The sequence below is a fragment of the Helianthus annuus genome, chromosome 9 (genome assembly GCF_002127325.2).
Source record: "Helianthus annuus cultivar XRQ/B chromosome 9, HanXRQr2.0-SUNRISE, whole genome shotgun sequence".
NCBI lineage: Eukaryota > Viridiplantae > Streptophyta > Magnoliopsida > Asterales > Asteraceae > Helianthus > Helianthus annuus.
The window spans coordinates 106,029,139-106,055,166 of record NC_035441.2 but is presented as its reverse complement, the minus strand read 5'-3'; the positions used below and the strand labels follow the sequence as shown (position 1 = coordinate 106,055,166).

The 26,028-nt window shown below is 35.8% G+C and overlaps 1 protein-coding gene across 1 annotated transcript; it reads right to left on the bottom strand.

The window, feature by feature from the left end:
- Positions 1–17,114: 17,114 nt before the first annotated feature.
- Positions 17,115–21,322, bottom strand: LOC118482043 (CBL-interacting protein kinase 2-like). The gene is made up of 2 exons (XM_035977485.1): positions 21,043–21,322; positions 17,115–18,902 (listed from the first exon to the last, which is right to left on the bottom strand). The coding sequence occupies exon 2, from the start codon at positions 18,550–18,552 to the stop codon at positions 17,263–17,265; it is 1,290 nt and encodes a 429-aa protein (XP_035833378.1). The 5' UTR covers positions 18,553–18,902; positions 21,043–21,322; the 3' UTR covers positions 17,115–17,262.
- Positions 21,323–26,028: the final 4,706 nt, after the last annotated feature.

Genomic DNA, 26,028 nt, shown 5'->3' with positions numbered 1-26,028 from the left:
TTATGACTAAAAGGATGATAAAATTTCACAATTAGAAATTGTGATTTATTTGTTCAACCATTTCAAGGTTGAACGGGTTAAATAAAGAATAAAGTTTGACTGTTCAAAAGTGATGGATTTCACACTAACAAGTCAAACGAGTTAAGTAAAGCATAATGCGTAATAGTATAATGAACCGATGTAATGGGTTGTGAATAAATATGAAAGAAAAATTCAAACCAGGTAATGGGTTGCAAGGAAATATATATGTAAACCGGATAACGGTAAGCATAAGACAAACCGACACATAAATGACGTGAGAAGTCATAGAGTCAGGAGGATGGTCCAAAATAAAACGATTGTAGTCACGAACTACAGTCAAAGTTAACGGATTTTAAACGTAAAAACAAATGATTTTCAAACATAAACAGTGTGTTTTGACACCAAACATGTATTTTAAAAATGACATGAGTAAAAGAAATGATCTACGGGATCATCATAACCTCTGGGTTATAAACAGTGTAAAGGTCTACGGGACCAAAATGACACTCGGGTCATGATTGAAAAGAAAAGAACTATAGAGGCCTCGCCTTGAAAAGGTGAAAGCATAAAGAAATAGCCACGAGGCTAAGTGAAAGAACCTACAGGTTACTTAGACAAAACGAAGAAAATATTTGAGAATTCTCGCGTAAAACAAGGACTGTAAAGAAATATTTTCAATAATGAAAGAATGATATAAACTTAAACAAGAAGTGACGCGATCACGATCAAGAAAAGTAATGTGAAGTATAATCACATGGTAGCCTGAGCAATGGGTATAAAGTAACTGGACTAATAAGTCTAGTCGGTGAGACCGGTTAAGGTCAAAATTTAAATTAAGAATTTGTTTAATACGCTATTTATTATGAGGTTAGCGTGGAATAAACATAATCAATAGACTTATATGACCAAGTGGCCAAATTGGTGACTCGGTCAAATAAAACAATAAAGGAAAAAGGGGTACAAAACAAGAGTGACGGCCCATGAGGCCTTACTAACGAAGAATATTGATCACTCATACTAAGCGATCATAAGGCAGCACAAGTAAAGTGTCGGGAAGTCAAATCGAGCAAAAGCACGATTGAAGGATAAAGCTATAAGGTATGTGGTTATATGCTTTGTAGAATTTCGTTAATAGTACATACTGATAGTGTTATATAAATAAGATAAAATCAGGAAATTCGGCTTGTTCTTAAGCGGTGGATTCCGTATGAATGAACCGAATGAATAAATTCGTAATTAAAAGAGTTTGTTTGTCAAAAGTGAAAGATATCACTAAAACATTCAAACAGGTTAAAACAACGGATTCATGAAGAGTTCAAACGAATAAAAGCGATGGATTTCGCTAAGTTAACCAAGCTGGTTGGAATAACGGGATTACGTTGTTATGATATGTTCATGTTAAATGATGTTTACTATCATCATGTATTAATTCGGTCACTTATGGTTACAAGAACTTGGTTAATAAGTGATTAAAACGGTAGCATCAGAATGACGCTTACCGGATAATTTACCAAGTAATTAAACGAGTAGTTGAGCTACTTCGTGTAATTATATACGTTAATAGGCAGTTGACTTTAAAAAGTCAAACTAACCCTTGTTATGATCGAATGATAATTTCGATATAAAAATCGTAGGATGGAATAGTCGTGAATGATTATGACTAATCTAACCATCTTACAAATTGCAATGATAGTTTGACGCTTGACAAGCTAGGTGAAAGCTTGGGAAGGAAGCGGGTCAAATAAATCAAGAATGAAGGAAAAACATAATCAGGATGCAAGGTAAGTAAAGCTTACACCTTTTATTGAATACCTATTTGTTTTATAGGTTATGAATAATAGAAAGTCATGTTTGAATTATGATGTTCCGACGCGACATGATACGAGTCGGAACAAAAGACAATAATAATAACCATGTTTAATGGTTAAAAAGGACTAATACGATTATTTAGTCATGCAATGACTAATAGATAATGAGTTTTGAATGGTTACCTTATAGGGTAAACCAACATAAATAATAAGGGTAACACGGTAATTCAGTCACTCGTTGACGCTAACCTTTAGTTTTTGAAAGTCACTTTATGACGTAAGCCTTAATGGGTCAAAAGAATTAAGAAGTGGTTTATAAGTAAAATGACCGTACGGTGTCAACCGGAGCGAGTCATGTAGATGAGATGGTAATAAATATCATCTCGCAAAGATAAATAGTCACTTAGACCAAACAGGTCAAAGGTGAAGATATCACCCCTTGACAATATCGACTAATGATTATTTGTCGAGTTATATGCTTAGAGGAGTAGATATCTAATGGATATTAGCATCACTATTAATTAGCGGTTATTCAAGCAAAGTATTAAAACGGGTCAATATATTGATCCGAGCCAGGTATGCGTAATAGGTTAACTACTCATTTAGAACTTAAGGTTCAATGCGAGTTAAAAGAAGTCAAAAATGGACATTTGGTTAGCATAATAGGTAAACCCAATAATTTAAACTATAGTCATTGTGTTTTTAGAAACATAATGATTTCGAAGCAAAATTAGAGTTATAATATGGGATTTTGGTCTAACATATCAATAAAAAGTCCTTCGTCGTAAAAAAGGGTTAAAGATGACCAAAACGCCCTTGTAAGCTAAATTGAGCAAACGACCCTTAAAGGTTGTTTGGAAACGAGTTTTATGATCAAATAAATACTTAGAATAAGTATAAAAAGCGAAAGGTGTGAATCTTTGGGTCAAATGACTCTATGTGAGTCTTTGCCGTAAAATAATAATCCGAGGGGTAAAACTCGGAATAAATAGATTACCACATTGAATCCACCACAAATATGGTTGTGGTGGAAGATCATTTGATAAGAAATGTGGAAATATGATGCTAGAAACGAATGAAAGTGATTTGTGCTTAAAAGTACTTAAATACCCTTAACAAGTCAAAATAGGTATATAAGCAAAACGGGTTAAATATGCATATAAACCCGTGATTTGGTCCTAATACAATATAAAACAGTTATAACATTAAGTTCATGATCATTGGAATGCAACAAATAAGTTTGTTTGATAAAATCATGAACAGATCAAAAGTTTCGTAAATATATATTAAGCCCAAGGCCTAAAAGTCTCAAATTTTTTTAATCCGGATATCGAATTTTAACTCCATATGATGGAAAATCAATTTACGATCACGCATGAAGAAACGTGACTTAAATCGGATAAATAATGAGCGAGTTATGTTCGTTTTCGTAAAAATTCGTTTGGCTAGAAAATGTAAGTTTCAGAATGAAACCTGCTGGAAAAATGTACCCCTCGCGCCACGCAACGGGGAAGAGTAATTCCTGCGCGACACGCGACTGGTTGTTGCGGCCCGCGAGAGCCGGGAAGGTCTCGGTCGCGCCCCGCGAGAGACCTAAGAGCTGGCAAAAATGTTTTTCTTGTTTGTTTTAATATCCGGACTTGATCTAAACACTTATAAACTGCGAATAGCTAACTCATTTCATGGTTTATGAAATGTAGATTTGCTTTAAGGTGCCGGAAGACGATCAAGCTCGACAAAGAACCGAACACGATCAAGAATTCAAGCTTCCGCTAAATTTGTCGTCGTCATGTTTTAAACGGCGAATATATTTACAAAATGTTGAAATGTTTTATTTTTTAAAATGTTTTAACAAATTCATATTTTCAAGTGTATGTTTAACCATAAATACACTATTATAGTTGAAATTTATATGATAATCGTATAATTTAAGTAAGGGTCTTACAGGTTATGCATGTGGCACGTGATTCATAAACTTCTCTAAATGTTGATTTTCTTATTTTCATGTGTTTGGCGTTTTAAGATATATGGCGTTTTGTCATTCATAACTGTTTTTCATGTTATTTTGTTATTTCTAATGCATATATTTGCATGGCGTTTTCGTGTTATATATAGGTTGGTGTTAGGATATGCAATTCCACCAATTTTAAAGAACGTATTTATGGTGTTGTGTGGACGGATATTCTTACACCCGAAGAGTTTGAATCAAGATGGGAAGATGTTATTAGAGAGTTCAATTTAGATGATAATGTCTGGCTTTCTGATATTTTTGCACTTAGGGAATCTTGGATCCCTGCATACTATAGAATGGAGGAACTGTCGGGCCTTATGCGTTCGACATCAAGGTCGGAGAGTGAGAACCATTTTTTTAGTCAAGTGTGCAATTCAAAATCTACTCTTGTTGAGTTCATGATTCATTACGAAACTGCAATAGAAGCACAATGTCACACGCACCAAAAAAATGATCATGAATCTTGATACAAACACCCCTAGTTGAAAAGTAATTATAAAGTGTTGGAGGGCCAAGCTGCTGACATATACACAAAAAATATTTTTTGTGACGTTCAAACTTAGCTAATCGGGATTGAGGATTGCTTAAATCAATGTTATAAAGAGCAGCCTGATGGGTTTTTTGTGTAATTTGTAATTTAACATTAACTAGTATTAAGCCCCCTGGGTTGCTGCGAGGGCCTAAAACCGTGTCAAGTTGCACCAATATCACACTATAGCCAGCGACCAGCAACACCGGAACAACTCATATTAAAAAAAATTAACAAAAAAAATAAAATAAAACATAATGAAAAGAAAAGTAGACGTAAAAACTTTGAACCACACACATGAAATGTAAAACACAGAAAACTATAAATAAGTCGATTTAAGACCTGCGCATTGCAACGGGGTTGTTAAACAGGAAAATTAGGCGTAAAAACGTTGAACCACAAACATGAAATGTAAAACATAGAAAACTATAACTAAGTCGATCTAAGACCTGCGCATTGCAACGGGGTTGTTAAACGGGAAAATTAGGCGTAAAAACGTTGAACCACACACGCACGTTGTGATGTGCTAACTCGCAAAATTTAGACCCAAACGTTCAACGAAAAATTTGTAAATGGTGAAAAGTAGAGGGACCAAAGTTAAAAATAAAAAATATTGGTATTAAATTGTAAAAAATGTAAAAGTACCGGGTTAAAGTAAAATAAAAGTAAATCAAGTAGGGTACAACTATTTATGCCAAAATTACAACCAACAATGCAACAAAACGTTGCAAATTAATATATAGTTATGCCAAAGAGTAAATTGCCATTTTAGTCCATTTTAGTCCCTAAGGTTTAGTCCAAATTGTCATTTTAGTCCAAATTGTCATTTTAGTTCAAATAGTTTTTTTTTTCTCCTCTAGGTCCCTGACTTTTCCATTTTCTTGTCATTTTGATCACATTGCTAAGTTAGTCTAAAAATTTGGTTATAACCAGGGTAGTGTTTGGTATGAAGGAATGAGAGGTGGAATGGAATGAATGATTACGAGGGAATGAAGAAAAGAGTGTTTGGTTGGTCAATAGAATGGAATCACCCATTCCAAAAGGCATTCCATTCCCTCAAAATCATTCCTTCCAACCCCCATGTTTTTTTCCATTCCATCCCCTCTTGCACAATTCATCAACAACACCACAACCCACGGCCTTCGCCACAACCCACCACCACCACCACCCACCACCGACGCCATCGCCGCCACCCGCCACCACCTCACCCCGACAGCCACCGCCGCCGCTGCCACCCACTCGCCACCGTTATCACCTACAGTTGCGACCAACCGCCAACGCCACTCGCCGCCGCCGCCCACCACTATTGTTGACGCCACCACCACCGCCACCATCAACCGCAGCTGCCGCCACCAACCGCCACCTTTGCTGCCACCCACCACCAACAGCCACCTTGTCTCCACCACCACTCGTCATCACCGCCGCACCACCACTCGTCATCACCGCCGCACCACCACTCGCCGCCACCACCACCACCTATCGCCGCCGCCGACACCCACCACCGCCACCTATAACCACCCACAATCACTATCACGGACCACCACCACCACTCACCGCTAATTTTATTACTCCATTTTTCTTGCCTACCGAACAATACACAATAATAATTAATTTCATTCACATGGTAACCAAACAAGACATGGAATGGTAATGGTTCATTGCATTCCCTCGTCCACTCCATTACCTCGTTCATTTCATTCCTTCGTCCATTCCATTACCGCATACCAAACAGACCCCAGGGGTATTTTTGGCATAACTGTTGTGTAGTGATAACCAGAGGTATTTTTGGCATAACTGTTGTGTAGTGATAACTAGGGGTAGTTTACAACATAATTTATAAACCTCATAATAATTTAATGCCAAAAATACCCCTGATTATAACCTGGTTTTAGACTAAGTTAGACAATGTGATCAAAATGACAAGAAAAAAGAAAACTCTGGGACCCAGAGAAGAAAAAAAAACTATTTGAATTAAAATGGCAATTTGGATAAAAAACTCAAAGACTAAAATGGTAATTTACTCTATGCCAAAAGTAAAATAAAAGTAAATCAAGTATGATACAATTATTTATACTAAAATTACAACCAACAACAACGCAACAAAATGTTCCAAATTAATATATAGTTAATAATTTACTAAAGTATATAAACTTAAAGATAAGATACTAAGAATCCTTTAGGAACACACCATTGAATTCAACGTATTTAATGGTAACAACAACATCAAACAACCCACCATTGACGGATCATATTCACGTTTCATGCCAATTTATTTCTCCATTTGGGCAAACAATTTGACTTTTTACCATTTGACTTTTCATCCATATGTAAAGTTTGTATTCGTACACTTAAAAACATTTTTCTTTTTTTCTTAAATTTTGGTTTATTTCTATAGATAATTTTCGATTTCATTTTCTAAGGTGTAACTTATGAAGAAGATAATTATTCTTACTTCTATCTTCTTTATATAGTAAACTTCAAAAGTTATATTTTACTATATCATACTTTTAAAAGTTACATGTCAAAATTGCAAGAAATCTAAAAATGTCGCATTTAGCGTTCTCATTTAAACTTTCCCCGTTTAAGAAATAAAATAGTTATTTGATATGGATTTAAGAGATTCTTAACACTTGTTTACTGAAAATGATCGCAATTGTTGAAGTTTAACAAATATCGAGAGCCAAATTGGTGAGGAACATGTGTTCTTCAATGATGGTGTTATTGACAAGTGTGATCTTTTTGACATATTTTCTGCGATACATAAAAGAAAACTCTTGTATTTATCTACTTTTAACAATCACTATATTTTATATTAAGTTTGAAACATATGTTATAGCCTTTCTTTACAGCAAACAATCATAACAAAAAAATAAAACAAAAAAATTATCATATCCATAATACTATACATTGTTAGTTTGAATTTTACGATCAAATGTGTTGTTCTTTCAATTTTATTAGTATAAGGTGCTACTTTTTTAACACTTACTTATGCTCCTTTTTATTTGTTTCTATTATTGCCTTATGCATTTGTCAAGAACAATGCTTCTTAAAGATGAAACAAGGAATTAGTTGTTAATGAAGTCTACTCAAAACGAGTGAAGATCACTAAAGTGGGGAAACATTATGCAGTTGCGTTCTTGGAGATGAATAGAAGAAAACAATAGATGAGAAATACAAATTTGCATATCTTATGTGCCTATTTAACATTATGAATTGTAATACATACTTAACTTTTTCTGTATATAATATAATATAATATGTAAATATGTCCGTCTTTGTATTAATTCATTTATGTCTATTTGGTATCTAAATGTGTAAATGAATGTTTTCGTATTTAATAATATATAAATGTGTAAATGAATGTTTTCGTATTTAATAATATATAAATGTGTCCATCTTTTGTTTGCAACTAAAAGAAATATTTAGAGACTTAACTATTGTGTAGCTTATATTATTCAATTCATGTAACACATGACACAGGTTGTTCATATATTATTTTTTTATATACATAAGAGAGAGGAGAAAGAAAGTTTATAAGAAGTAAATAAAATTATCAATATTGGTCGGTTTGGATCTATAGGTTATACTTTATCTTTATGCATAAGCATAATGCTACCAAATAAATCAAATTTGTTTCCATTCGTTCATTTCATCCAAAGCCTATATTTAATAAACACACTTTTGTGTTGTAATTAACCTCCTTTTGACTTTAATATGAGAAAAGTAAAAAATACAAAATAGGGGGAACAGGCCAAAGTGGATAATCCCATAATCCTGTGTTGTATGATTTTAAAAATACAAGGAAAAAAAACGAGATGTTGGTTCATATGATTTTTCTAACTTTTCTAAGTTGAAATAGAATTATGGGGATTTGAATGTATTTCTTTGGTGGGCAGTTTTGGTTGTTTTAACTTTCAAATATCAAATGATGTGTATATATTTTTATATAGTATAATTTGGAATTCTAGTTATTATAATAAATGTTGGGCCATATATGTCAAAGTTTTATTTGGTCTACGTGATGTGTATGTTTCATTACGAATAGAGATGTGGATGTATTTAATATACCAAAATTATAACAAGGTTGAAAGTGGCTTTATATATTTAATTTATTGTTAACTAAAGCCAGTTTTCAATAGTTAGAAACTATGCATTTGCTAACATATTAATATACTACTCGTGTATCATTTTTTTAATACATAATAACATATATGGGATAACGAATAAACAAAAAAGAATCTCAAGTATTAAAAATTATGAATCACAGTTATAATTTATTATGGGATCTTGTCATGTGAAGATAAATAAGTGCCCTAAATATCCAATATGTTTATGCCTGGTTTGTTTCATAATGACATCAAAAATGAGCAAGCAATAAGGATTGGTACATATATGTCATGTTTCCCTTCTAATGTTTTAACAAATAAATATGTTAATAATCAATCTTAAGCCTATAATTAATGGTTTAATTAACTAATACCAATTGGATCAAAGGAAATCAAACCATGTTCCATATACCATCAAGAAATATAATAGGACATGTTTCATATACCATCAAGAAATATAATAGAAAAAGGCAATTGGTTTTCGGAGACAACATTATTTGGGATGAAAAAAATTTAATATTGAAGAACCATCATAGGATGCTTTCTTGTACTTGTGAATGTCAACCTTTTGGTTGACCACCATCAAATAATTGGCAAGTTGAATTTGATAAAACTAGTAGTGCTACATGAATGTGTGTGTATAGCCCCATACCCATGTGTTACTTATTTATTTACTTATTTATTTATTTATTTTGAATGGCAAACTGCATTTTCATTCAACATCAAAATTTACAAGACAAAACAAACCAAAAATTGTTAGTAAGCTACTAAGCCAACCATCAAAAATTTGCTCTTCACCTAGACAAGAAACATGAATTAAATTAACAAAATAGTCCCTATTCCGACACCTCAAACCTCACACATTTGTTCCATTCCAAATTTATAAGCTTCGCCCAATATCTGATCCACAAGTATGTTGTCACTTGCATCTCTCCAAATATTGCATCGATTTTAACTCGTTTTCCCCCGAAAACGCATTCATTCCTCGCCTTCCATATTCCCCAACATTTTGCTAGAATTATAGTTCGTAGGAAGTTACGTTTATATGGTTCAATCATTGGATGTTTATGAAGCTCCAACAAATCTTTCATAATGAATGCGTGGAGTTGCGGAATTTTACACCACCCACTTACGTTGTGCCATAAGATCGACGCCACATAGCATGTCGTGAATAAGTGATCTGCATACTCCTCTTGTTCTTCACATAATTTACAAATTGTTTAGCCTTGAATCATGCCTCGTTTTTTAATCCATTCAACGTTGCTAACCGATTCTGAACCCCACGCCACCCAAAAACATTTACCTTTTTTGGTACCCATTTATCCCAATCTAATGGATAATACGGCACTACGAATCTGGATATAGCATTATGGGTTGCTGATACCGAAAACAAACCGTCATTTGCCTGCATCCAATTCCATTTATCGGTCCGATCTTGAAACGAGACTAAGTGAACCAGGTCTAAAAGATTCCGCAGCTGACTCGCTCTTCCGTTGAACTAGGCGGTTGTCTCCAATTCTATTCAATCAATCTTTCTTCGACTATAGCTCTTTTGTGTTTTTCAAGCTTGAATAACTCCAGAAATTGATCCCTTAGAGGCACATCTCCAACCCACCAATCCAACCAGAACCGTATATCTCTACCATTCCCCAACACACCGTGTATCATTGTTCTGAAATTGAGATTGTATGATTCGAGCTCCTTACCCATTTTGACGATCCCGGTCCATGTGCCTGAGCTACCTTCCTTAACCGAGATATAAGAAACCGAGTTTATATTAGTGTGAATGGCCGTTATTGTTCTCCCCTAAAGGCTTTCTTTCTTGTGCTTGAACCGCCACCACCACTTCAATAATAAACTCACGTTCATATCTCTAAGCGAGCCCAACCCTAAGCCCCCTTTTTTTTCTAGCAGACCAATTACTCGTTCCCAACATATCCATGCAGTTTTAGATTTCTCATCATTACCCCCCCCCCAAAAAAAAAAAGAACCTTCGTCTAAGTGCCTCTAAATTGCCCAAAACGCCGTGTGGAGCTTTGAACAATAAGAAGAAATATAGAGGTAGACTATCCAAGGTTGCTTTCAATAAAGTTACCCCCCCCCCCACCGATAACATCTTGGACTTCCACATAGATAGCCGGTTTTAAAATAGTCTATGATACTTTTCCAGTGTTTAATTTGGTTCATATTTACCCTCACAAGAATCCCAAGATATTTGCATGGGAATTTCCCCACCTTGCATTTGCGATGCCATCTGATTCACCACATTTTCCCCCACCCCAATCCCAAAAGGTTTTGATTTTTTATAGCTGATTTTCAGCCCTGAAATGTAATAAAAACATCCCATAAGCCGGATGATATTACGAATAGAATTTTCCTCCCAACCCCCCATAAAAACTACATCGTTCGCGTACATCAAATGTGTTAAGACCGGACCGTTATTTGGTAGAGAAATGCTTTTTTATCTTGCCATGTGATGATGCTTTGATCATGAAGCCAGTTAGTGCTTCCATGGCGATTATGAAAATAAATGGGGATAAGGGATCACCTTGGCGAACTCCTCTATAGCGTTGGAATTCTAAGGTCGGAGACCCATTCATTAATACCGATGCTCGGGAAGAAACCAAAATACCCCTTATCCACATCCTCCAAACATTCGGAAACCCCATTTGTTAAAGTACCCGATCTATAAAATCCCAATTAATGGTGTCGTAAGCCTTTTCAATATCAATTTTTTAAACAAAAGCGTTCTTTTTTTATTTTTTTATCCCATGAAATCACTTCGTTTAAAATTAAAGGCCCATTAAGAATATTTCGACTAGATAAAAAATCGGACTGATATTCTGAAATAACCGACCCCACAATCACTTTAAGTCTATTGGCTAGAATCTTGGAAATAATTTTCGAGATATACCCAATAAGACTAATAGGTCTATAATCACTAAAAGAAGTAGGATCCGTACCTTTCGGGATTAACGCCAAGAAAGATTACCCGCAACCTCGATTAATGGTGCCATCAGTGTAAAAAGCTTCCATGATTTTTGCCAAATCCTCCATAAATGTCTCCCAAAAATGTTTTATGAATCCAAAGTTGAAACCATCCGGGCCTGGGGTCCGATCGCTATCACAATCCCAAACCGCCATTTTGATTTCTTGAATCGTGAATGGCACCACCAGCCTGTTGGCCTCATCGGGTGATAATTGTTTTATGTTGGGGATGAGAAAATTAGGTCTTTGAAGCCTAGGCTCTTGAAATTTAAATGCAAAAAACTTTCTAACTTCCATTTTTATTTTTCCCAAAGCAGTTACCCAATCCCTATTATCCACGTTATTTTTATTTATAAGACCATAAAAAAAAGTCGAGTTCTCACCACCTTCCATCACCCACTTTTAACTCTAGATATATAAATTATTGGTTTAAGACTGTCCCTAAAGTATATTTATTTTTAAATATATAAGGTTTGATAATAAGCAAGACAATTTTGAGCTCTTTCTCTATACATAGGTGACTTTATAAATATTTTCTAACGAATAAAATGGATTAACTTCAAGAAAACTTTAGCAAAGATCCTTAAAATTTTGAATACGAATGAGTCAAAATAAGGGCTCAATACATTTAACTAGTTGATACCCCGTCCGCGTTGCGGAGCGATGGCCGAATAGTTCTCAATCAATTAAAAAAAACACTATTATAATTTTGCTAGGAAAAAAACTAAAACAATGATAAGATCGTAATTTTGGGCTCAGGGCAAAACTGTAATTTTTCAGGACTAATGAGTGAGTGTTAAACAACTCATTCAGACGGAAAAAAAATTGAGTCAACCAATTAAAACAAAAAACTTTTATAGTTTTACTAGAAAAATTAAAACGATGGGGAAGATGTAACTTTGAACTGAGGAGGAAATCATAATTTTGTTTCAGGGATAAAATCGTAAATTAAATGGACCAATGGGGAAGTGACAGGCAGCTACCGGCATAACTATAATTTTACAATGGGGGCAAAATTGTAATTTAACCAGGAGAACAAACAAAAACGATGGAGAAAATGTAAATTTAAGTTGAGGGCAAAATTGTAACTTGGCTGTGAGAGAAAAAAACTAATGGCAAAACTGTAAATTTAAACGGGGCAAAATCGTAAATTTGAACCGAGGGCAAAATTGGAATTTTTAGCTGGGAGCAAAAGCGTAAATTTATTTTTACATGGGGGGAAAACATAATTTTGAACAGATGGCAAGATCGTTATTATAAGGAAATTGAGGGCAAAATTGTAACTTGACTGTGAGAGGGAAAAACTAATGGCAAAACTGTAAATTTAAACGGGGCAAAATTGTAATTTTGAACCGAAGGCAAAATAGAAAATTTTTAGCTGGGAGCAAAAGCGTAAATTTATTTTTAAGTGGGGGTAAAAGCATAATTTTGAACTGATGGTAAAATCGTAATTTTAAAACGGGATAAAATCATAAATTTGTTGAGCCAATAGAAGAGTGTAATGCATGAGTATAAATATAAACAGGACAAAAGCGTAATTTAAAAAAGAAAAAAAAAAGTTGTGGGTGAGAGTAGCCGCCCAACTCAACCAATCCCACAAACACACTATTCCCGGATACCCTTTTTGTATATGTTGAATAATATATTTGATAATATTTTTATACAAGTTAAAACGTTTCATGTTACACTAATCAAAACCAACATGACCCATTTTAGTTCGTGATCTTTTTTATTAAGTTTAACTCATTTGTCCATTTACTTCCACATCTACTTTAAGTAGAAAACAATTTTAATAATTCTTGACAGAAAATGATGTTAGTGATATGTTTGCAATCACAAGGGTAAATCATTTAGAAGGTATTTTTGTTTAAGGAAATGCAATAGATTAGTTATATAGTTAAAGAAACTTAGGTTTTTGACTCCGGCAAAGTTATCGATTTGAATTTAAGTTTATGACGGAACTAGACGGGTCAGGTATGTTAACCTTTCGACCGACTAAATTTCCATCGATGGAGATATCCAGCGTTGTTTTTAATATAGTTTTCACTCCTGAAATTATTGTTAGGAGAGTAATTAAAGCGAACATAAAAAATATTATTGTGGCCCCTCTTCCACTAATAATCTAATATAAGCCTAGTATCAAATATTAATTTTCGAGCTACTCAAACTTTATAGCCTTGCCGACTTAGAATACACAATAAGAATACTCGCGTAGCTATTAATCGAGTTCAAATTTCACATAACATCATCAAGCTCGATCTCAAATTCCGCTCAAAACATTCTTGATAGTTATGACATAAGGCTGGAGGGTGTGGTTGGAGCCCCCTAGGGGCTTTATCAGGCCACCTAAGCGACACGTAGGATCCACGTCAGCCAGGGAGCTTTATCACGCCCCCTTTTAACTTGCAGGGTGTGGGATGGAGCCCCCTATTAAACAAAATTAAAAAAAAATTCATTGGATTAAATCAAGTGGGCCCCACCTGAACATCTAATTCTTGGCGTTAACATGATGGAGCCCCCTCCTATAACGCCCCTTGTTAACATGGTGGATGTGGGTGTATGGCGCCCGTAGACGCTATAAGTGATGAGGTGGCACGGTAGAGCCCCCTACACCCTCCGGCCTAATGAGTACATAGTATATTTGAACTAAAAACCATTTTATATTCTAACCATGAAACAAGCCAACTAAACCGTTCACAAAAAATCTAGAGTTAATTTTTATTTTGCTCACTGTGATTTGGTTATTTTAACGGTTTTGCCTCAATAGTTTAAAAATAGTCATTTTCCTCCCTGATTTTTCTAACTTATTGTCATTTTGCTCCCTACCTCTAACTCCATCCAAAAAATCCATTAACTAGAAGGGTATTTGGGTAATTTTGTAGATAAAAGCAAGGGCATGTAAGTCTTTTCACCTAAATAAACATATAACATGTTTATTTACATGTATATAAGTAATTCTTTACGGATCCCCCATCTTTCCAACCACTCTTTCTACCGGCTACCACCATCCACAACCGTCCACCACCACCTGCCAACCACGACTACCGCGACTTTTAACTAAATGTTTTAACTGAGTTAAAGCCAGGGAGTAAACTACCGAAATACCCCTACTTTTAATTGAACGTTTTAACTGAGTTAGAGCCAGAGAGCAAACTGGCAACAAACTCGAAAGATCAGGGAGAAAAATGACTATTTTTAAACTATTGAAGCAAAACCGTTAAAATGACTAAACCACTAGGAGCAAAACAAAAGTTAACTCAAAAATCTCTAAACTCATACTAGTTAACTATGGTTTTATTAACTGACCCTCCGGTGTCCTGATAGTCTAATCAAAGCCTGAAGTTGCCTAGACAAAAAGGAAAATTGTTCCAAAATGATGGGCCAAACAATGTTATTTCAATCAATAGAGACCATTGGGTTGGGTCAACACTTCTCCTATGGTGGGATATGAATGGTTCTCAAGTAATGAAAGCTACTTTTGTTGCTTTTTAACATTGTATGTGTTAAGGGAAAGCTATTTCTTTTGTCTTCTTTCCTTTATAGTTCATAAAGATGTTAAACTCTTTATTTTAAATCTTTTGTGTATCCGGACCCTAGACGTTGATTCATAGGCGATGCTACATCTATGTCTATACGACCAGATGGATAAGAAGCGTATATCCATCACTAAATTTTTGGCGAACATTTGTCATCGCATGTTATGGTCAATAAATATTTATTATAGTTATATAGTTTTGGATTTTTATGATATTGGGATGTGAAAGATGAGATATCTTTGAATATAAGTGATGCTCCATGGGTAACAAGCCCTTACCACTTGTCCAAAACTTGTCATGAATCTTGTGAATATATTTGTACTTTTCAAATGCTTTTTCCATCTTTTATTTTCATGGGGCACTTTCCTCACTTGTGAATGAGTTTATGAATAGAATAGTGTTGAGTGTAGGATGGGGTGGGGTAGGGGGGTGGGTAAACAAAGCCTTCTCCTTTATTCTTTGTTGGTGTGTGAGAGGGCATAGCTTTTAAGAAAAATGAATGGCCTAACTTGGCCCACATCATGAATAATGGTAATGCAAATGAGAATCAATTAGTGCCACAAAGGGTCCAAAATTAGGCATTGCTTCATATTGTATGTCAAAAGAGTTTTAGTTCATATATCACAATCATTTGCTATAAAGAGAGTTTAAATTTGAGATTAGGTTCCATGTAACGACTTGTCAATTTTAGAATAATGCCAACCGCACTTTAAGACTAGTTTTTAGTAATCAACTTCACCAACCAACTTGTATTACGTTACACCACTTGTAATATACTTATATACCATAAAGCGTTTAAATTGCCACTTGGAAAGTTACATAGAGACGATGCCCCTACGCAAGGGAAAAATTCCTCACAAAACTATAAACCTCATAGTTAGACCGGAACAAGGTCACACCAAACAAAAAAAGGCATACTCAATCTAGTTCGGATAGCGTAGAACAGCTTTAAGATTTTTAAGTGATATTGGTTAAGTCTAACAAAAATATTTTTTTTTCTTTAAATTTTAATGAAACGTTGTCTTTTAGACAGTAAATTTCGCTTGAATCACTGGCGAAGGGTACTATATAATCAATCATATTCTATGTTCAATAGCTTCATGATTTTTAAGTGATATTGGTCATGTCCAATGATTACCTTTTTTTCTTTCAAGTATAATGAATTACACATGAATCACTAAGGATACAATCTGGTCATATTATACGTTCAATTGATCATGACTTTCGGTTGTAAATCCTAAACGTATGTTGTTACGTTACGCTCGTTTTCAACCATAAGAGAGAAAGATGCACTGAAGTAAAATGTAACATGTACACTTTGCATATTATGCATCTTTATTTGTTCAAAGTTAAGAGAAGGGACAGTGACATTTGCAAGCATCTTTGTTCTATTCTCACACCCAAAAGAAAACATTGAAGCATCCTTTTTGCTCAACCCCCTTTTTTCAAGTGCATCTGCTGCGTGCAACTTACTGTGTTCAACCCTTTGTTCTTTCAAGATAAGAAGGTGACATTTACGTCATAGCTTTGCAACTTCCTATGCATCAAGTACAAGCTTAAAAGCATTGATGAGTTGTATCTTTTATTATTATACCAACTGGATACATCAGAAAAGAATCTGTCTCGATCATCCTTTATGTCTATCCATTTGGTATATGCTATGTTGGTGTCAATTTGTAACACGATAACGAAAATAATCAAGCTATGTGTTGTCATGTCGAAGCTGTTTAATAAACAGGTTGTGTTCAAGTTGACCTGTTTAACACGTTTGGTTATATAAGTCTACCCGTTTAAAATTAGAATAAAAAAATAACTACTTTATAAGGCCAAACCCCCACAACCCGTTTAACCCCATTATTCCAACTCAATGACAACACGCCAACCCGTTTAACATATTTATTACAACCCAACATATTTATGATCCGTTTACGACCTATTACAACTCTCAATCCGCCAACTCTTTACAAGGCATCAACCCGTTTGACTCAATTAGACGTGTCAAAGTTAGGCTTGATGTCTTTGACACAAGTAAATATATGGGTTATATTCGGGTTCATCTGTTTAACCCGCCAATCCATCACTATGCAACACATGTTGAGAGAATCATAGATCATCAGACATCTAAAACAATAATAATCTTCATAAAAAGATGTTCATGGCACAAATTAGGGATTATCCTGAGATAAAAATGATAAAAGATACAAATGCAACAAGAAATCTGGAAATGCTGGAAGATAAAATCAACGGTTTATTCTACGGTTGGTTACTCACCATGCCATGCCCACACAAGTTCTTGGAGAGCTGGTTTGACGTCTTGTTTAAACAACTTCCGATATTCAAACGCATCACCAGATGATTTCTTCAACTCTACCAAATGAAAGGATGATGTAATTTCAAAGATTTCAACATCAATTAACAATGGCCCGTTTTGACTTCCACTCGGTTTCTTTAAGTTCAGCTGGCCATCCTTTTTCGTGCATACTTCCATCTTCAAACTTGTAGCAATTTGTTCCATTTTCGATATGATATCAGAAGCAGGTTTTGCGGAAGTGAATTTGACTTCTTCCTTTCGATCATTTTCAACGAACAAACCAGATAAATCGAATCCAGTTGATAGAGAGATGATATCAAAAGCATTAAAACTAGAAACCTTACTGGCATGACTGAAATCGGGTTTTTTGGGCTCAAAAAGCGGTTGGAAATCAGGATTAACAGAATCTTTCATCTGCTTAGAGTTTAAGTTTAATCCTTTCTTAAACCACGAATTTTCCATTATCTTTTTCATGGAAATACGAGTATTAGGGTTTGGATCGAGAATTCTTTTGAGCAGCCGACGAACTTCGGGTGGAAATGAATGCGGGCACTTGTACTCAGCCTTGCTTATCTTTTTATACATCTGCATAATGTTCGAGTCGTTAAACGGAAGTTTACCGGTCAAAAGAACGAATAAAATCACCCCACAAGACCAAATGTCCGCTTTAGCACCATCATAACCTCGTCTACCAATTACTTCCGGCGCCACGTAGGCAGGGGTCCCACACGTCGTGTGAAGTAACCCATCTAAGCGAGTGCACTCCGCGTGAGCACTTAACCCAAAATCCGTCACTTTTAAATTCTCATACTCGTCTAGCAGCAAGTTTTCCGGCTTTAAATCGCGATGATAAACACCGCGATTATGACAAAAGTCAACCGCACATATTAACTGTTGAAAGTACTTTCTAGCAACGTCTTCTTTTAGCCTTCCTTTAGCCACCTTGTCGAAAAGCTCACCGCCTTTTGCGTACTCCATTGCGAAATAAATTTTGGTTTTCGTGGCCATAACTTCGTAAAGCTGGATTATATTCGGGTGTTTAACCATTCCCATAAGCGATATCTCTCGTTTCGTTTGATCGATTAGCCCGACTTTCAACACCTTTTCTTTATCAATCACTTTGATCGCGATACTTTCGTTTGATTTCACGTCCCGTCCGTGATAAACTTTAGCAAAATTACCTTGACCAAGCATTTTCCCAACTTCGTACTTTTGCATCAACACATTTCCCATATTTTCCATTTTTTATTATTTTTTTATTATAAAATTTTAGTTACGTACTACAACCCTATCTTATTTCCTGCTAGTATTGACTAGTTTATATACCCACAAGCAGGATGTTTTTAAACGGAAGAACTAACCGTCTTCAACAAGCTCGTGCTTTAACACGACAGGAGTACCGGAAATTGCGGAAACATTGTGCATTTGAGCATGATTATTGAATGTGTTTTGATGATTGAACCCGACTTCATCGAGGAGCACAAGTAGCTCGTATGGAATTGCAAATGTGCATGTTTTAGTGAAGAAATTACCAACGTTTGAACCCATCATTCCGCATTCCCAGGTAGTTGGCAGTTGCTGTGTGTGAATTTCTGAAGGAAATTAAAGACGTATCGAGTCAGTATCTTTTTCACAAAGAAGTGATAGATAAACGATGATTAAAGCATATTGACACACCCTAATCAAGAAAATGATTTGTATCTAACCACTATCAAAGTGTTTCTGGTTCCAAATCGACATGACATAATCTCCAATGTATGCACAAGCCATATACATCGTTTTAATGTAAAAGAAACATATTAAATATGCTTACACAATATTTTCATATTTTGTACATAAATGTATCTACACGAAGTAATTTAAATATATTCACGATTTCACACCATTTTGGTGGCTTGGTGTTGGTTCAAGGTGCTTTACACTACAGTTGACATATTTTTTATGTTTTAACGTATTCATTGGAGATTGCATAGAAGAAATAAACACAATGAGCCAACCAGTAAGATACAATCTCGACATGTGTAAAAATTGATAACAAGAAACATCTGGATAACCAGTGGCACCAAAAAGGTTATTTGTAGGAGGTTCAAAGGAAAATCTTGAATAAAATTCGGAACTTTAAAACCTAACACTAAGCTAAACAATAAATCGATAACAAACTCTTAAAATTTCATAAGTCAGTTATATATTTACTTCTGCCAAAAGGTCTGCATAATTCAATGGCCAAAGTTGAGCACCATCTATTGCTTTAACAGGGTCTCAAGTTCAAAAGTTCTCAGCTTAAGGGGTGTTTGGATAGACTGTTAAAACTGTTTATCTGCTTGTTATTTCTGATACAGCAATGAACTGTTTTGATGGTGTTTTGGATTACTTATCTGATTGTTTGGTAGTAAAAGCAATTTCATATATATTCTAAGTCACTTCACCTTAATTGATCCCAATAAACTGCAAAATCTCGATGCAAATCAAGCATGAGATGCATAATTCATCTCTTCAACACCCAATGGCCCAATCAAAATTCAGTATAACTCTCATATCTAGAACCACATATCATACAAAGCTTTCACAGAACCAAATTTCTATATTCACAGCTCACATCATCCTAAACCAGAGACTATGATTGATTTACATCTGTGTAAGCATACAAACATGTAAGCATTCACTTGTTTCTAGTTTCATACAATGAATTGCTCTCACAAACACTGTTCTAATGCAAAATTGAATCGAATTCTCAACTACAATCATTTCCTCTCTAAAAGAGTAACAATTAACCATTCAATTTAAACAAAAACAGTGTTCAAATTGCATCAATTGCATATAATTCAAACAATCAAACCTACAAATTTCTTTATCACAGCTCACATCATCCTAAACCAGAGCCTATGATTAATTCAAATCTACGTGTAAGCATATAAACATGTAAGCATACGTTTGTTTTTAGCTTCTAGTTTGATACAATGAATTGCTCTCACGAACACTGTTCTAACGCAAAACTGATTCAAATCCTCAACTACAATCACTTCATTCCTAAAACAACTAACAATCAACCATTCAATTCAAGCAAAAACAGTGTTCAAACTGCATCTAATGCATAAAACTCAAACCTAGGGTTCACCAAACACTGTTTCGATACAAAACTGAATCAAATCCTCAACTACAATCACTTCATTCCTAAAAAACTAACAATCAACCACTCAATTCAAGCAAAAACATGCTCAATCTGCATCAAATACACATAACTCAAACCTAGGGTTCACAAATCACATCATCTCATTCTCAACACGGATTCACAAAAAATCGCATAAAATTCACAAAAAACAACTAACAATCAACCATTCAATTCAAGCAAAAACAGTGTTCACCAAACAACTAACACTGATTCGAATCCTCAACTACAATCACTTCATTCCTAAAACAACTAACAATCAACCATTCAATTCAAGCAAAAACAGTGTTCAAACTGCATCTAATGCATAAAACTCAAACCTAGGGTTCACCAAACACTATTTCGATAAAAACTGAATCAAATCCTCAACTACACCACTTCATTTCTAAAAAACTGACAATCAACCACTCAATTCAAACAAAAACATGCTCAATCTGCATCAAATACACAAAACTCAAACCTAGAGTTCACAAATCACATCATCTCAACGCGAATTCAGAAAAAAAATCGCATAAAATTCACTAAAAATTCACAAAAAAAAAAACAAGATCGAAAGTAACCGTTACCTGTTAGGACCTCAAATTCAGATGCGAAAACTGCAAAAACACGATGAGATCTGATGGAGAGACTGCAAACGTATCTCTAGTGCGAGATCCGTATATATGAAGGAAGATAAGGGGAAATTATTATATGGTGAAAGGGGGATGTTGGGATATTTAAGTGTGCGGGGACACGTGGCGGTAGGGTATAGGTTGTATAGTGACGGGAGAATGTGATTGGTGCAGGTGTATGGCAATTAAGGTGGGGGTGGAGCAGAGGAAATTGACCCGTAATATTCGATGGCATCACAACTACCACGAATATGCTTGTAGTTTAGGTGGCGCCTCCAGTATTGATTTTTTTTGGTTTTGGGCTAAGCCCGTAGACGTCACGTGACTTTTGTAGGGAGGATGCAGCCGTATATCAATTGGCCTAGTAGAATAAACAATTGTTGTAAATGAGGTGGTGTTGGAGTGGTAAGAGAAAGATATTTTTTTTTTTTGAAAATAGACTTTCATTCACACCAAACCGACCCGAAGACCAGGCCGGCAACCAAAAACAAAACACCAAAATAAAGTTACATAATTACAAATTTACACCATTCGTTCCATCCTATCGACTGAAAATGAGACCTATGTTTAAGCCAAAAATATCCCATGGATCTTAACTCGCCGAAAATATCCTCCACTTTTGCCCGATAGCCTTCAAAAACCACTTTATTTCTTGCCGACCAAATGCACCAACAGGTTATGATGATGATGTCATGAAGAACCTTCGAAACCGAGCGACCCATTTTACTGAACTTATAAACTTCGAAGAGATCCTTCACTGAGAACGCGAAAATCGGCGGGATCGACACCATCTACTAACCTTTTGCCAAATTAAATCCACAATACGACATGAGATAAAAAGGTGAGGAACGGATTCGTCTTCATCGCCGCACAAGGGACATACCCCAGGATGATTGACAATGCCCCTAGAAAGGAGCGCGTCATAAGTCGGGACACGATTCAGCTCTAATCTCCAAGCCAAAATGTTACACTTAGCTGGAACCCATTTGCACCAATCAAACACAAAAAAATTCAGATCACCTCTACCACGAACCAGCATATGTTTTGCAGACTTCACCGAGAAAGTACCCGTAGTATCGCCCGCCCATCTCCATTTATCTCTGCCGACACCAAGAACAAACGAGGATAACATACCCAAAATCGAAGCCAGCTCCTGAACCTCCTCAGCCGTGTCCGGATCGTTCTTCCATAACCACCAAATGCCTCCAGACAACCGATCATTCACCGAACAATTTTTAACCACTTCTAGCCGAAAGAGACAAGGAAATAACTCTTTGAGAGGCACCTCGGAAAGCCAGGGATCCAACCAGAAAAAAATATCCGTGCCCGAACCAACCTCAGCTTTGAAAAAATTGCGTAAAGGCTTATTATCAATAACTGGTTTGCTAATAATGTTGCATATGTTAGACCATACTCCTCTAATCGCTTTATTATATGGTAAAAAGGCCCACTCCGATCTCCCCGAATGAATAGCATAAATAACTTTAACCCATAAACTATCAGGTTCGTTCTTGAACCTCCATCCCCACTTGCAAAGCAACGCCAGATTAATATCCGATAATTTACTCAAACCCAAGCCTCCCGCTTTCTCAGGAAGAGCCACCCTATCCCAAGCCACCCAATGCATTTTCCTCACATTATTCGAACCGCCCCATAAGAACTTTTTTATAATACTTTCCAAATCTCTGATAACCCTTATAGGAGCTTTGTAAAGGGACATAAAATAAGTGGGCAAGCTTTCAAGAACCGATCGAACTAATGTAACCCTTAATCCAATGGATAACATAGCTGCCTTCCAAAGAGATAACCGTTTCTCGAAAATATCATATACCGGCCTCAAGTTATTGATATGATTCATGTTGGCACCGACCGTTAACCCTAGGTACTTAAAAGGAATGGAATCGACCCTACACCCAATCCAATCCGTTGTCTCCTCAATCTCCTCCACTGAAACTCCAATACCAAAAATGCTAGACCTATTAAGATTGATCTTCAAACCCGAACACACATGGAAGCACCTCAAGATCCTAATGACGTTAGAAATATTCTCTCTATCCCATATCCCCATAATCATAGCATCGTCGGCAAAAAATAAATGAGAAACACTAGTGTTGTTGTGGGGAAGATTGATACCTTTAAAGACATTAACCTCACAGGCCTTATTAAAAAGGCAAGAAAGCGCCTCCATCAACACTACAAATAGAAACGGGGAGATTGGATCACCTTGCCTCATTCCTTTACTGCACCCGAACTCGAAAGTGGGCGAACCATTAACCAACACGGACACCCTAGCCGAAGCCAAAATGCCCGAGATCCAACCACACCACTTCTCCCCAAACCCCATTTGATGAAGGATATCCAGAACAAAGCCCCAGTTCACATTGTCGTAAGCTTTCTCGAAATCAACTTTGAGAAAGAAAACTTGTTTCTTATTCTTTTTTGGCCCAAGAGAAAAACTCATTAATGATCAAAGGACCATCCAATATGAATCTACCCCCTAGGAAAGCCGATTGAGAATTTGACACCACCTCCTCTAGAACCGGTTTCAATCTATTAGCAAGCCCTTTAGACACCACTTTGTTGATAACACCAACCAAACTAACGGGATGATAATCATTCAACCCAAGGGAATCTCTTATCTTGGGGATAAGAGCAATAAACGCCGACCCACATCCCTTACTTAACTTCCCCGAAGCAAAGAAGGCATCCAAAATGTTATAGAAATCCGAAGCAAAAAGATCCCAAAAATGGGTAAAGAATCTAAAATTAAAGCCGTCGGGACCAGGAGCCCGATCTTTACCACAGTCGAAAACCGCCACTTTAATCTCCTCCTTAGAAAAACGAACCTCTAAGCTAGCCGCAGTCGACGCAGAAATCTTCTTAATATTGGAGCACAACATATGGGGTCTACTAGTGGCTTCCTCCACAAACTTATCTCTAAAAAACCGAAAGACTTCCTTTTTCACGAGAGATGGTTTGGAAGTCTAAACCCCGTTCACTTCAAGACCATGAATCGTGTTGCTGGCTTTCCTGTTATTGATCATAGTGTGAAAAAATTTATAATTTTCGTCTCCTTTTTTCGCCCATCTTGTCACACCCCAACCAATGGCGGAAACATCGGGATGAGACGAAGTGTGAAGATTGCTCGAGACATCATAACACTATTTGTGACAATAATTTAATAATCCAAGTTTCATTTCATAACTTCAACTAGTCAACATTACAAGAAATTCCAAATACAACAAGTTTAACCAATACAACATGATAACATAACAAAATTTGATACAACATATTCAACCCTAACGTCTATATGTGTATCTAGGCATCAACGCTACTTCTTTTATAGCATCATCATCAACCTGTAACATGTTTAAAATACAATTCAATGCAAAAGCAAAGGCGAGTATACAAGTTTGGTACGTACATAGCATAAGATAAAAAGTGTGAACAATTCCTCATGGCAAGCATATGATTCAAGATAAACATTAAATATGGCATGTGTCTAACATATCAAACCAAGAAAACGCAATATGCTCAAGACATAACCTCAAGTTTACGGGCGGGTCGTTAATCCTATAGCGCTACATATGTCAAGGTTTGGCTCGTACGAAGTTAATGATAAGTTCAACACATAAGAATAACCCAAGTTTAAAGTATCAAGTCATCACGTATACAAGCATGTTATAGGAACGTTCATGTGTTTAATAAAGTGTTCATGTGTAAGTTAATAGGTAAACATGTTACACCCCAAAAGTGGTAAAAGTAAAAAGGGGGAAATACGAGTATACTCACGGTTTACAAGTGGTGACTTGAAGTTCCGAGAGCAAGTTTGTGGATGAATTAGTTCGGAGCACCTTGTCCTTCTACACAAGGAAACGTAGGTGTGTGAGTTTGGCGTATAACGGAAGATTATAGATTCGGGGTTTTTAAAATATAGAAAGTAACATAGGTGAAAATAATCATCTTGTACACATAACTCTTGTTCTTGACACCATTGAAACTCAAAAGAGTTGGTATGATTTCATGGATTCTAAGATCCATTAGAGTCGTAACAAGGGCATGGTCATAGATGATGTAACGTCCACTTAACAAATAACTATTAAGTCATCATCAAGTCTTAGTTACTTAGATGTATACATATAGAATAACTTAGATATTATATAGTTTACAAGTCTTAAGATTCAAGCATGAGGTAGGAGATTAATGTCTCCATTTAGGTACCTCTTTGTGTCATAGAATACATACATGAGGTAGGAAGAACAAGCTTCCATTTAGGCACCTCTATTGTTCACCACTACACTTGTTGTTATAAACAACAAGGAGGGTCATGAACATACAAGTATCAAGGTATTAACAACAACTAATCTATAGCAAAACATCAAGTAATGAGTGGATTCTTATGAAGGATAGCCCAAGCTAATCCAACCATCACACATTCAACAAGTTTCACACTTGAACATTACTTGTGGGTAAAACCCTAATTAAAAACAGAAAGTTTATGAGGTTTTAACCTCTGATTTAGATGTCTCAACCATGTTTTTAAGCTTAACCAACCATAAGAGGGGTTGTAAGCATTAGGACATTGGTTTGAGATGTGTTTCACACAAGTTAGATGAAGTTTGCATAAGTTTGAAACAAAACAGAAAGTTTTTGGTCAATTTCGGAGCAATTCCAGGTCTGATTTCTCCAAGGAGAAGTCTAGGAATCGAACCCCATGATTATACAAGCAAGTAGGAAAAAGAATCGAGTGAATCGGATAAGAATTGAGTGAGTTATGCTCATTTTCGTGAAGGGGTGTCAATCTACTCGAACCTTTGCTTTCAGCTACGGTTTGGAGGATGTTTTGAGAGTTTTTAGTGTTGCAAAAGTGGTAGGGAGGCTGGTTATAAGTGGTATTTATAGGGGGAAGGATTAGGGTTTCAATGGGTTGGGCTTTGGAAG